The 13103-nt window shown below is 53.0% G+C and overlaps 2 protein-coding genes across 3 annotated transcripts in view; one reads left to right on the top strand and one right to left on the bottom strand.

The window, feature by feature from the left end:
* STYXL1 (serine/threonine/tyrosine interacting like 1) overlaps positions 1 to 3007 on the bottom strand; it is a 30479-nt gene extending 27472 nt beyond the window's left edge. Inside the window, exon 1 of one of the 2 annotated variants that reach the window (XM_061153464.1) lies at positions 1159 to 3007. The gene's annotated coding sequence lies outside the window, so the exon portion shown is untranslated. Of the gene's footprint in view, positions 1 to 549; positions 706 to 1158 lie in introns of those variants that run through there. The other variant, XM_061153462.1, reaches the window with a different exon arrangement.
* Positions 36 to 12514, top strand: MDH2 (malate dehydrogenase 2). Its single transcript, XM_061153460.1, has 9 exons — positions 36 to 221; positions 3602 to 3770; positions 5260 to 5343; positions 5804 to 5913; positions 7308 to 7433; positions 9396 to 9473; positions 10383 to 10482; positions 10822 to 10973; positions 12195 to 12514. The coding sequence occupies exons 1-9, from the start codon at positions 156 to 158 to the stop codon at positions 12324 to 12326; spliced, it is 1017 nt and encodes a 338-aa protein (XP_061009443.1). The 5' UTR covers positions 36 to 155; the 3' UTR covers positions 12327 to 12514.
* Positions 12515 to 13103: the final 589 nt, after the last annotated feature.

Below are 13103 nucleotides of genomic sequence, written 5' to 3' on the forward strand. Positions count from 1 at the left end.
CGAGAGCTGGGATGTGGGGGCGCCGGAAGCAGCGCCGCTCTCGCGAGACAAGGCGGAGCAGAGCCGGGAGGTCTTGTGCAGTGTGGAGGTCGTTGGAGTCACTTGTCTGCTGACAGCTCTTTCGCCCGCCTGTCCGCGCCCCGCCCGCCCCAGCCATGCTTTCCGCCCTCGCCCGGCCTGCCGGCGCCGCTCTCCGCCGCAGCTTCAGCACCTCGGCCCAGGTAGGCCCTGCGAGGGGCAGCCTGCAGGTGGAGGCTCCCCGGCCTAGGCCACGTGTGTTCCTGGCTCGCGAGCAGCCTTGACCCCCGGGTCAGTCAGCTTGGACCGCAGAGCCGCCCGGAGCAGACCCGCAGTTGTGTCGGTTGGGTCGACCCTGATTCCGGGCGAGAGGTGCGGGGGAGAAAGTCCCGGAGTCAGGGAGGTGGGAAGTAGTCCAGCTCCAGTACCGGGGCGCTTCTCCGAGCCTGCCAGTTCACCCTCAGAGTCTGCTCTTGACCTGTGCTCCTTAAAGCTTGAGAAGCCAGGGCTGTAGGGGCTGAAGTAACTTACCTTCCGTAGTATTTTGAGAGACCAACCTTGTTCTTGGAGCTTCCGTACAAGCACTTGTGTAATTTTTAAGTTCATAGTGCAGACAGAGCTACCCAGGGTAGAACACTGGTCCAAGGTTACACAGCCTTTTGGCCAGAGGATTAAAATTCCCCTCTCCTGACCACTGTAATTTTTTTTTTTTTTTTTTGGATCACCAAACCTTCTCTCTAAGAACCCGAAGACTCTGCTTCCTCTTAAAGACCTTTTGAAGGCTGCTTCCTGCGGTGGGAGGCCTGGGCCTGGCTTGGCCTGGGACTACTTAAGCCTAAGCTATTTTTAGCCGTCTCGGGCAGCGATTCTCAAACTCTGGTGTGTGTCAGAATCACCAGAATACTGATAAAGATCAGAGACAGAGCGTCAGTGAAGGAGGTAGGACCTGCTGGGCCTCTGTTTTTACCAAGTGCCCCAGGTGATTCTAATACAACCCAAGTATGAGAACCCTGGAGTGCCCACATCGCCTAAAAGGGAGGTAATTGTTAAAAATGAGGTTCTGCATTTTTTACCCTCCGCCCTTCAGACCAGTCTCCTGTGTGTTCAGTTCATTTGGAAAATAAATAGACATATAAATACCTTTGAGTATCTTCTTGCCGAGAAGTGTGTTGGGTGCTGCAGGTGATACCAGGATGAGTGAGAAGCGGCACTTATGCCAAAAGTGAGTAAACTTAGCACCCATAGGACCAGTGGAGGTGTTGAACAGTGACAATGAGGAGTAGGGGAAGGGAACTAACTGGAGATAAGATGGGGATTTGCTGCTATGATTTCAAGAGGGGTATTGAGAGAAAGAGGAACATGGAGAAAACCAAGGCTTTGGATTTTGAGTTGAGTTACTAAGGTCGGAAAAACTGCTCGAAAAGAGTGATGGTAGTTGGGTGTGGTATTAATATTGGGAGCTCAGGTTTGGATAGATTGAGTTTTAAATGCCTATTAGACATACAGACAGAGTCATTGACAAGGCAGGTGTATAAGTCAGAAAGATGAGCTTGAGCCAGATGGTGCATCGGCCTAGAGACTTTAGATTCCGTGTCCTTAACAGGAAAAATGGAATGAACATTCAACCTCCATGTATTTATGTCTCTGTGTGTACTATTGTTCTAATATATATATAATATAACACAAGAAAGAAATTTAAAAACAAGCTGTTCAAGTCTGTTATACAGACTTTAAAAAGCAAACTTGTGGAGGAAGTGTTACTATATATCCATTTTCAAAGCCCATTGCTAAATAAACAGTGTGCCAAACAGTGGAAAAGGATGTCAAATCTGGCAACGACTTGTTTAGGAAGAGATCATGAACTGTCCTGCAATACCAGAGATTCTCATCTCACTGTAAAGATCCCATCATTTACAAGTTATGTTTTTATAAATATTAGCTGAGCTGATGAAACCTTATACAAAAAGTAACTTGGCCTCATTCCACTGAAAGTGTGTTGTATTCATCTTGTTTGTCACAGGGGACTGATTGATCCAAGGACCCTAGTTGAGGACACCAGGTCTGTCTATTTCTTGGTAGATATTAATTCTTTACCTGTTAGATAAAAATTAAGACATAATCTTTGACATTTACATCCTGCACACCAAGGGGACTGTATTGTGCTCCCCGTGTTGAAACCCTGGTCAGTCATGGGAGCCAGGCTGAGAAATCTGGGCATGAGGAATTTGAGAGGATTTTTGAGCAAGGCAATGATGAAAACTTTGAATTTAGGGGAGGATGGTTGAGAGGTAGAGCTGAGGACCTAAGTTAGACAGTGGAATCAGAATGGAAATCAGGGGCAGGTTAGGAAGATGTTTGAGATGCCAGCTCCTTTGTGTCTTAACTGGGTGTCTCCAATAAGGAAAGAGGCAGGAGATAGGAATAAAGGTTTGACTGTGGGTGAACACAGGTGCCATTTGGGGACAGGGATGGGAGAGGTAGCGAGGATAAATTTATTTACACAGTTGGGTTAGTGAGACCAGTGGAATGCCTAACAGAACTGGAGATGTGGAGTTGGAATCTGGGAGTTCCTGGGATTCGGGACAAGGTGTGGGGGTGATCATTGAAGGTTCAGAGGTGGGTGAGATTCCAGACTTCAAGTTCTGGATGGTTGGTCCAGCTAGTTTTCTGTGAAGTCAGGGGTCCAACTTAAAAAAACAAACAAACCTGAATTCGAATCTTACTTGTAGTATATGCCCTTGCAAGTTTTAATTTCTTCAAGCAGATCACACTGTGCGTCAGGTGGTTTTTTGAGTTTGGTTTGGTTTGGTTTGGTTTGCTGGGTTTGGTTTTGTTGACAGAAGCCCCTTACTGCTGGCTTCCCTTGCTGTGGGACACAGCCTGCGGCCGTGGTGCAGATGCTGCCCTCCAGGACTGTGCACCGGCCTTGGAGCGCCCACGGCTGCTCTTTTCTCAGATTGTCTTCTTCCTGGCCTGCCTGCCAGGATAGGCCCGCCTTCTCGTTTGTGAGTCTAGACTGGAGACAGCCTCCCTGAAGTTGGCTGGGGTTTGGGTTAGGCCCTGCGTGAAACCTAGAGGGAAGAGTGCCTCTTGTGTAAGGGGAGTGAGCTTTAGGGCAGGCCTTCGCTTCGGGACAGCTCTTTGCCCTCAGCTCCTGGGCATCTCACTGCCTGGCCGCTCAGGTGCTGACCAGGGTCTGATTCACTCCTACAGCCCCCAGGTCCAAGCGCTGGCCCAGTGATAGGATTTCATAAATGTTTGTTTATAGGTTTCAAAAACCTCACGTTGCAGGAGAAGCTTCTGTTAGCAGTCCAGCAGCCGAGTGAGTAGTTAGCTCGTCTCTCGAGGGTATGGGAGAAGTGTGCCCTGACCCTCACAGCATCTGGAGGCACAGGTCCCCCCATTTTCCTGAGGCATGCCCTGAACGTCCGGAAGGCCTTAGGGGTGGTAGGAATACTATCACCTCTTCATTTGGTACCACTACAGTAAAAGAGGCCAGGGGCCAAGGTCTGCGGTTTTCACCATGTGAATCCTATTAATGCTGATTCCCTCTTCAAAGTTCTGTCTGTGTGCCTCTTTCTAGAACAATGCTAAAGTAGCCGTGCTGGGGGCTTCCGGAGGAATTGGGCAGCCGCTTTCACTTCTTCTGAAGAACAGCCCTCTGGTGAGCCGCCTGACCCTCTATGATATCGCTCACACACCCGGAGTGGCCGCCGACCTGAGCCACATCGAGACCAGAGCGACCGTGAAAGGTACTGGGCTTGCTGACCCCATGGACTGTTCATCTCTTCTCCCCAGTAGTCCAGGATCCAGGTTTAGAGTGAGATTCTTGGGTGGAACTAGGTGTTCAGAGACTTGGGGTTTCCGTGTCCATTTTAGAATTAAATTTTATAAATTACTGCAGCTTTTTGGACCTGTCTCTAAAAATGCAAGTAGTGTCTTTCAGAAAAACAACAGTGGCCTGATGTTCCCATTTAAAATTTTTTATAATTTAAAATAATAGGAGTGTAGGGGTAGGGGGAGCCTCCTGCAGGGACGTGGGGCAGTAAGTGGTACTGTCCCTGGTGTGCTCCCTGTGCCTTCCGGGCCGGGCCATCCCTCCACCCCAGGGCTTCCTCCGCCAGCCTCTTCAAAGCACAGCCACTTAGGGAAATCTGAAATGAACATAGGTATATTATCCAAGAAGTCGTTCATAATCACATACAGTTATATATAGCCTGCTCATTTAACCTTCACATTACAGCAGCGTTTATCTGCGTCACCAGATTCTTGGTAAAATCATTTTTAAAGAGGTATTCTAAGTTATAGCTTATTTATTGTTATACCCATGCTGTTGGCCACTGGGCTGTTTTCTGTTGCGCTGTATTACAAATATTTCTGTAAGCCGTGATAAGCATCTTTTTATCTTTACATTTTGTTCCTTAGGATCCTAAAAGTAGAATGAGTAGGTCCGGCTGTGATGCAGCTTTTACTGTAGAATGTCAGATTGCTGTGCAGGAAGCTTGTACTGCTTCCCGTCTCTGCTGATGGTGTTTGCACGTGTCCTCGGTGGGTGTAGACACCCCAGGAGGTTGACTTGTCAGGTCACATACTTGTGTGCCTGCCAAGGTCCCTGTGCACTAGTGTGCTTGCTTTCTCTTGGGCTGTGTGTTTTAGAGTTTCCAGAAGCACACGCGACAGGGAACAGTCAAATCCAAGCAGATTTTGGTCATTGGAGCCAATTCCCCTGAGATGTTTGAAAGTGAACCTTCTTCTCCATAGGTGATAGGAGTAAACGATATGTCGAGTCCCTGTTTATCATGGCAGGGATTCTCTCTCCTGGCCTCCACGACACCTTCTGATCTGACCCCAAAGTGGAGCTTTAGTTAGGATGACCGTGACGTGGAATAAGCAGCTCTTACTGGGAGCTGAGCAGGGCTCAGAGGTGCTGGCAAGTTGGGTCAGATAAGGCCAAGTGGCTGACTTGGATGGTTATTCCGTTCTGTAGGGGGGCTGGGCCATAGAGGCTGGGGGAAAGTGGAGTGAAAGGGACTATCCTGCAAACTGGAGTCATCCAGACCATGGTGGTAGTTCTCAAGGAGAGGAACCCCTTCACAGATAGCCCTTCCATCTTGTCTTGAGGCCTGTGGTCAGATTTGGACCTGTGTGGGGCTGTCCTTCTGGGCTCTGTCTGCGTAGATGTGCTAGCCTCTGCGGGTCAGAAACTGAAATTGCTCACTTGAGTGTTTTTTTTTTTTCCAGGCTACCTTGGACCTGAGCAGCTGCCAGACTGCCTGAAGGGCTGCGATGTGGTGGTCATTCCAGCGGGAGTCCCAAGAAAACCAGGTATGTTCAAAGCCTTGCCTAGTGTCTCCCTGGAAGTCAGCTGAGGATGTGGTTTTCCTTGAAAAATGGAGCTGGTCTTTTCTCTGCTGCAGAAAAGATTCCAGGCTCCCAGATGCCTGTGGGGTGCAGACAGAGCCCTGCATGGGTCACTGGGTCCCCTTGCCCAGTCTCTTGGGTTTTCTGCACGGAACGCCCTTTTCTCCACACACCTCTGCCTTGGAAGGCTTACTGATCCTCCTCGGGAATAACCCCCCTCTCTCCCCTCCCCATGCTCCACCCGCACCGACCTCTGTCTTGGCACTTGTCACACTGGGCTGTTTTCCCTACAAGATGGGTTTACTTGACAGGGACCCTGTGTCACTCATGTTGGAGTTTCATAACAATAAACACACAGCACTTGGCACATGTTTGGAAATTCATCCTGTGGTTTATGAACAATATTGAATTGGATCGTTCTCAGGTATGACCCGAGATGACTTGTTCAATACCAATGCCACGATCGTGGCCACCCTGACCGCTGCCTGTGCCCAGCACTGCCCGGAAGCCATGATCTGCATCATCTCAAATCCGGTGAGTGCCCGCCACTGGCAGATGGGCGGCCGCAAGTGCCGCGTGAAAGTTCAGTGTGTGGCTGTGCTTAGAGTGGAGAATAAGCGGGTTGATGTGCTGAAGTGGATAAAGGGGATGAATACTGAGAGGCCCTTAAATTTATTTCCTGAGGATTCTTTCTGGCCTACACCATGTGAGTTGTAATCTGGATTTCCCATCAGCCGTGTGCCTTTGGGCAGGTCACTTCCCCTCTCGTCACTTCCCCTCTCGGTATCTTAGTCCCTCCACCTGGAGAAAGGTCCGTTCCTCAGGCTGCCTGTTAACTCCTTTTATTGTGTTTCACTCAGGCTTTGCAGTTCCCGCTGCTCCGGCCTCCTCTCCTTCCTCACACTCACACCTGATCACATACACAGCCACCCCCACCCGCCCCTACCCAGGCCTTGCTCGCTGGTTTTTGTAGGAAGCTTGTTCCTCAGTTCAGAAACTCCGGGTCTGGTGCTGTGTCCCCCCAAGAAGTCAGCTAGGGCTCGCATCCCCACCCCAGCAGGGCCCCTGGTTGCATTTGACAGCAGCCTCCTCTGTCCCTCCCTGCTGATTGAATCTGGACTCTGGTCTCTGAGTACGAGAAGGACCCAGGTGAAAGTGCGGTGACAGTGCTGTTGACTGAGGGACGTGGCCACGGTGAGCACCTAGAGCTTGTGACCAGGGCCTCTGAGAAGAGGGTCCTGCCCTTTGCAACCAGCTCCCCTTTCCTCGGGAGCCACTGGCCAAAAGTTGTTGGAGCTGATTAACCGTTACCTGATACAAATCTTGCTGGTTTTGTCTTATTTTTTTCATGTACCAGGTAATATGTTAAGCACTTGCCGTGTGTTAAGTCTGTTAACCTTCATAGTAACCTCATGAGGTAGTTGTCTTCCAGTTTTACAGATAAAGATACTGAGTCCCAGGGAGTTGCTGTAACTTGCCCAGAGTTATGATGCAGAGTGCCAGAGCTGGGACTTGGCCCTGGGCCATCTGAGCTTGTAGCCCTGTAGTAGGCTGTTTTTTTTTTTTTTAAAGAATGGTCTTTAGGGCCTAAGGCCCAGCTGGAGCAGAACTTGGCCTGTGGAGCCTTCCTCCCATTTTTAAGTTGACTGTTGAAGGATCACGTGCACATGTGAACACTGGGGTCGGAGGTCACCAAGGGGAAGAGTGCCCACAGCAGTGAAGGGCGTCTTCTTTCACAGGGCGGGGGGCGAGGGGACGAAGCAGTCTTTTAGAGTAGGAGGCCTTCCATGCTGAGGCTCAGGTACCAGACAGGGCAACTTATTGTGGCACCTTCAGGCTTGCTAATAGTCTGATGAGAGTTTTCCTTCTGTCGCATAGCTCTGCTCTCAGAATGCAGGCGAATTGTGCCTTTCTCTTGGATTTACTAGGTTAACTCCACCATCCCAATCACAGCGGAAGTTTTCAAGAAACACGGAGTGTACAACCCCAATAAAATCTTCGGGGTGACAACCCTGGACATTGTCCGAGCCAATGCCTTTGTCGCAGAGCTGAAGGTAAGAGCTGCATCGGACATCTTTCACGCGGCCTCTCTGATCCTCCATGTCCATCCTTGGCTCACTGATGGGCGTGGAAGACACCCGGGCCCTAAGATCATGTGTAACCTGAGGGTGGTGTTAAAGGTCTTCATAGCTCACCTCCTTCATGGGAAGCAGCTCTCACATTTTTGTGGGGAATGCAGACGGCGGATGCCTGTGGGCTGAGACTGGCCGGCCCCTGCGTGTACCAGCCCGGCCTCCCTGCGCCATCCAGGGTGCAGGCTTTCCCGGGGTTTCTCGCTGGCTGGAGCGGGTTGTGTTCCTCATACTCTCCGCTGCTGATAACTGGCCTTCGCAGGATTGACCTGCTCATCGTTAGGCAAATGATAAGATCAGCAAGCAGGAAGGGCTTGGGCGAGCTCCTGAGATGGTGTCAGCGTTGTTACCCCGGGTCTGTGTCCTGATTCGCTCCTGCTCGGGAACCGGCAGTGACTTAGACTCCTCTCTCCTCCCGCCAGCTGCCAGCTTCTTCCTGAGCTGCCAGACCTGTCCTGGGGTGGGTGTGGCACCAGCGCCGGGTCCAGAGTCCTTGTTGTGTTTCGCAACTCGCTGTCTAATCTCCCTGGTTGTGGACCCTGCAGAGCCACTTCCTCCCTCCCCAGTAAACGTCCCTCTTGAGCTTCAGGCCATTTGTTGTGACTCTACAGAGGAGGGTTCCCATCCAGCCTCCCGCCAGTTAGGAATAATTGTCATGCACGTGGCTTGGTGAGAAGGGCTCGCACAGGATTTGACCTCCATCTTCCGCCCCTGCGCCCAGCACCTCTCTCCGGGGTGTGGATGGCACGGTGCCCGCACTGTCATTCTTGCTGTGGCGTGTTCCTCAGGCTGTGTTCTCCATGTGGGGGCAGATACTGAGACATGGCCCCAGGGCCTGGGAGCTCTGTGGAGTGAAGTGGAAAGAGACGCTTTAATTCCGGAGACAATGAGTTTGAGCAAACTCTGGGAGATAGTGAAGAACAGGGGAGCCTGGCAGTCTGCATCCATGGGGTTGCAAAGAGTTGGACGCGGCTGAGCGACTGAACGACAATTCCGGAGACAGTTGGATTGGATAACCAGTTCAGCACATGTGTGTTTGGAGTGAGATTGTTGGTGCCATGTTCTTGGTGCCCAGCCTGGCACCCTGCTCTGTCAGCCCTCTGCTGCTGGGCCCGCCCACCCTTGTGACTGGGCTCCCCTTGCTGGGTGAAGCAGGTTCCTAACTCAGGGCATCTCTCTTTAGCAGCCAGAGCATTAGGGGACTGCTCACCCTCCTCCCATAACTCCCACCAGCGTCTTTTTCTGTGATAAGTAATACCTGAGTCGCAGATTCTCGGGGGGCATGATGCCTCAGGTTTAACAAGTGAATCAGCCATCCCAACAAGCCCCGCTTAATGAACTGCGGTGTCGTGACCCCTTTCCACTTGGTTCCCTCCTTTCGGTCCCAGTCACTGAGTTGACAGACTTCTCACCCCTGGCTTTTCTAGAATCTCACTTTCATGCGAGGGGAAGAGAATCTGCTTTGTTCACGGTGAACACACTGTGGGCATGTGAGTCTGGGCTAACAGGCGTGACAGCAGGTGTGGGAAGGAGGGCTGTCGTCCTCTGATCCCAGGAAGCTGTCAGACCGAGGGGGACCCGCTGGGACCCTCCAGGGAGGCAGTTTCCAGCCCGTTGTGGAGGGAAAGCCTCACAGTGTCCTCACCAGATGCCAAGGTACTGCTCGCTGCACGTGTTCAAGCTGGTGTCAGAGCGTGCGGGCGCGGGGGTGGTGGGAGAGGTGAGCGCGGCGGGAGTCGCCCGCCGGCCTCTTGCCCGGCTTCTTTGTTTTGTTCTTGAGTTTTGTGGATATTCCCAGTGTTGGTGCTTCATGTGCATATGACGTGTTTGACACTCAAAGTGCTTGTTTAAAAACTAATCCGACTTCACGCTTTTCCTGACCAGGATTTGGACCCCGCCCGAGTCAACGTGCCCGTCATCGGTGGCCACGCTGGGAAAACCATCATCCCCCTGATCTCTCAGGTGCATGTCACACGTGTGTGTCTCCTCGCCCGGAGGCCCCCAGACCACGCGCGCCCTTCAGAGGTCGACGGTGGGGCCCTGGGGCAGGCAGACCTCACCCTCCGTGGTGGCTTTGAAAGGATTCCTACTATGGATGCAGCCCCACCCCACTTGTCTGGGGGCCTCCTGATGGCCTAGGGGCTGTGGGAGTGAGTGTGGCCAAAAGGTGTTAGGACGGCCAGCTCCCACACATGCTGAAAACTGCTGGTGGAAGCACCCGCTGCCTTCCCGATTAGGTCAGAGCAGGCAAGGCCGCCTTGAATAAAAATGAGGAGAGACAAGGTAAACACCCCCAGGAACGAAATAAATCACCTCATGACCTCGGAAGAAGATACTGAGGAAACACTTTATAACCTGAATTGATGGACATCCCACAGAGTGGGCATTCAGTGCCCTTGACTGCTGTCATGAAAGATGGGAGGGCGGAGGGAGCAGTCAGAGGCGAGATCCCTGAGTGCCGTGGGCCCTGCCAGGACCCTGAACAGCAGAGGGAAGTAGGGGGCAGTTGGTGACTGGTGAGTAAGGTCTGTGGTCTAGTTCATCATGCGTGATACTAATTCCCTGCTCTTCATAACTGCATCCTGGTTACGTAAGATATTAACGTCAGGGTAAGCCGGGTGAGGAAAATCTTCCTGCTATTTTTACAGCATTTCTATAAGTCTAAAATTAGTCCAAAAAAGAGCAAGTTTTTTTAAAAAAATGAGTAGGGATCTCACCTCACCTCCCAACAAAGTCAGCTTTTTCTGTCAAGAAAGTGTCTTAAGTTCCCATGTGGCCGCGATGCCCGGCCCCCACGGGACGGGGGCCAGGAGGGCATGGGGCCTTGGAGCCCGGGCCCGCTCACGTGCTCCCTGTGCCTTCTGCTTGCAGTGCACCCCCAAGGTGGAATTTCCCCAGGACCAGCTGACCACCCTCACCGGTCGGATCCAGGAAGCCGGCACAGAGGTGGTCAAGGCGAAGGCTGGAGCAGGTAGGTCTCAGGGGCAGCCCCGGGCCCTGGTTAGAGTCTGTGCTGAAGACGCGAGCACCTGGCAAGGAGCAGGGCCTTTTCTCAGTCTCACATCTGTCCGCTTGGCACGCCACCCCCGTCAGAGGGCAGCTCAGCCTGCCGGTGGCGTGGAGCAGCGTCTGAGGTCAGCAGAGCTAATTCCGTGCTGTTCCTGCATCTGTCAGGTCAGGGAATGCTGCTGTCCATTCCCGGTGACCAGAGGGCTGGAGGTCATGCAGGTGGACTTTCAGCCGGCGGGGGAGCGCGCCTGGATCTCCAGGTCACGACGCTGGCGTGGCTCACCCGCCTGTATCCTCCTAGGCTCTGCCACCCTGTCCATGGCATACGCCGGAGCCCGCTTTGTCTTCTCCCTCGTGGATGCGATGAACGGAAAGGAAGGAGTCGTCGAGTGCTCCTTCGTTAAGTCCCAAGAGACGGACTGTCCGTATTTCTCCACACCGTTGCTGCTGGGGGTACGTACCTGGGGGCCGGGGCTTGGCTGGAAGGAGGAGCGTGTTCTGTAGTGGAGAGCCAGCTGCTCCACCCGGAGCCTTCGCTCCATGACTCGAATGTCCGTGACCAGGGGCCGTCCCCACTCCCCTGGGGGGTAGAGGCGCCCCCGAATCAGGAGCAGGGAGACACCTCTGTCTGGGGGGCTGACGGGCTCTCACGGCTCCAACAGCTGGTTGGCAGCAACCACCAGGGCAGCCATCCTAACAGGACCCTCGTGTCCCGAGGCGGCCCGCGGACGGCTGCCGGTAGCGGCTTTCCCACGCCAGCCTGCGCTTGTCCTGAGCCCAGGGCCCGCCGAGGCCTGGACCGCTGTTAGACGTTCAGGGCCAGCGTTCCTGGGCCGCTCAGACAGGGCCCTTCTAGTCAAGTTGACAGCTTCAGCCAGGCTGGTCTGGGGCAGCTGTCTGGTCTGCTTGGCTCCTCCCGGGTGTTCAGGGAGCAGCTTTCCATGTCTCCGCCGTTGGCACCTGCTGGCCTCAGGCTGGTGTCTGCTTGCCTTCCTCTCATGCCCAGAAGAAGCCCTTCCCATAGTCCCCTGGTGTCCACAGTCCCCGGGACTCACTCTGAAGAGGTTAGTTCTGGAACCCATTGAGCAGGTGTGGCATGTTGAAGCCCATGGGCTGATGGTTCCGACCAGGGAGCGTCAGGCGGCCTGGAGGCCAGGCTGCTCTCTTCCTAATACCCAGCGTTTACCTACTTACTTACATTGGGTTCAGGTGGACATTTAAGTGTTTCTTCAGTCCTTAACCAACTTGGGAAAGAAACTAGCTCCCCGAAGTAAGCTCTGTGTTGGGAGAATAACTCGTGTTACTAATTATTGAATTCTTTGTGCACCAGCTGACCCAGGTTTGTCCTCACAGCCTTCTGTGAGGTGGATGAGGAGACAGACTTGGCGTGTGAGCACCCGGGCTGCGCTCACAGCGAGTTCCGGGGCCTGGCTCCCAGCCTGGGGCTGGCTGATGGAAGCCTGAGTTCCTGGCACGGCTCACAGCCGTCCCTTCCCACCCCATCCCATCCCATCCCCGATGTGTGTGACTCCCTCCGCAGGCTGCCCAAAGCCGCTGGCCGCTGGTGTAGACAGGCTAGGCAGGGCTGGCAAAGTTACAAGCAGGCTCTTCTGTAACAAACTCATTCAGGGAAGCTTTATTGTAAAATGTTACCACCTCCCCTCTCTCCTTCAGAAAAAGGGCATCGAGAAGAATCTAGGCATCGGCAAGGTCTCCCCTTTTGAAGAGAAGATGATTGCTGAGGCCATTCCTGAGCTGAAAGCCTCCATCAAGAAAGGAGAGGAGTTTGTCAAGAACATGAAATGAGAAGGCGCTTAGTGAGCAGTCGGTCTCCTTAACTTATTAAGGCATCATGTCACTGTAAAGCCGTTGCAGATACTTTTGTTGTTTCAATTTGCTTGGTTGAGGAAGATTGTATTAACGAACCACCCCTTCCCAATCTCGGTCAGTCTGTCGGTGCATCAATAAAAGCAGGCTTTGATTTTCTTTTTCAAGGTCTCCTCCAGTTAAATACTGTGATTTCTTCCCCGTTAGAATCTACTGCAGTGTGTCTGTCTGGCGTCTCTCCCATCACGAGTCAGAACTCCATGTTATTTAAAATTTAGACTGAAGCATCGTGGTCTCCTCAGTAGCTTCAGGTCTGAAATCTCGATCAGTAACTGCTTCTCCCAACCCTGCGTTGTGAGCGGTCACACCCTGGGGCGTGGGAGCTGGGGGAAGGGCCCACTCAGGCTTGATTCCTCTGCGTCCTCTCCCCTGCTGGTTGTCTGTCAGTGGCCGCCGCCAGGCCGCTATCTCCTGCCCCGTGGTTTTTCTGGCCCAGCAACCAGCACTGCTGGCTGGATTTCATCCTCTTCTCGTTGAGCCCTCATGTTCAGTAGCAGTGACAACAGAATTGTGACGAAGGCTGGGCAGGGGCAGAAACAGCCAAGACAGAACACCAGCTGCCGCCACAGGGCCGAGGACACGGGAGGGTTCCTGTCCTCGTCAGTAGCCGGCAGGGGCTTTGTGGCATAAGCTGGGCTTAGGATAAATGTGGGGGGATTAAAGGGAGGCCCGATTCCCTTCAGACACAGGCTGCTC

This window comes from Dama dama, chromosome 10 (genome assembly GCF_033118175.1).
Source record: "Dama dama isolate Ldn47 chromosome 10, ASM3311817v1, whole genome shotgun sequence".
Taxonomy (NCBI): domain Eukaryota; kingdom Metazoa; phylum Chordata; class Mammalia; order Artiodactyla; family Cervidae; genus Dama; species Dama dama.

Coding starts and splice junctions, on each gene's coding strand:
- MDH2 (XM_061153460.1), top strand. CDS start 156: ATGCTTTCCGCCCTCGCCCGGCCTGCCGGCGCCGCTCTCCGCCGCAGC. Junction 9,474..10,382: donor TCATCCCCCTGATCTCTCAG/GTGCATGTCACA, acceptor TTCTGCTTGCAG/TGCACCCCCAAGGTGGAATT. Junction 10,974..12,194: donor CCACACCGTTGCTGCTGGGG/GTACGTACCTGG, acceptor TCTCTCCTTCAG/AAAAAGGGCATCGAGAAGAA.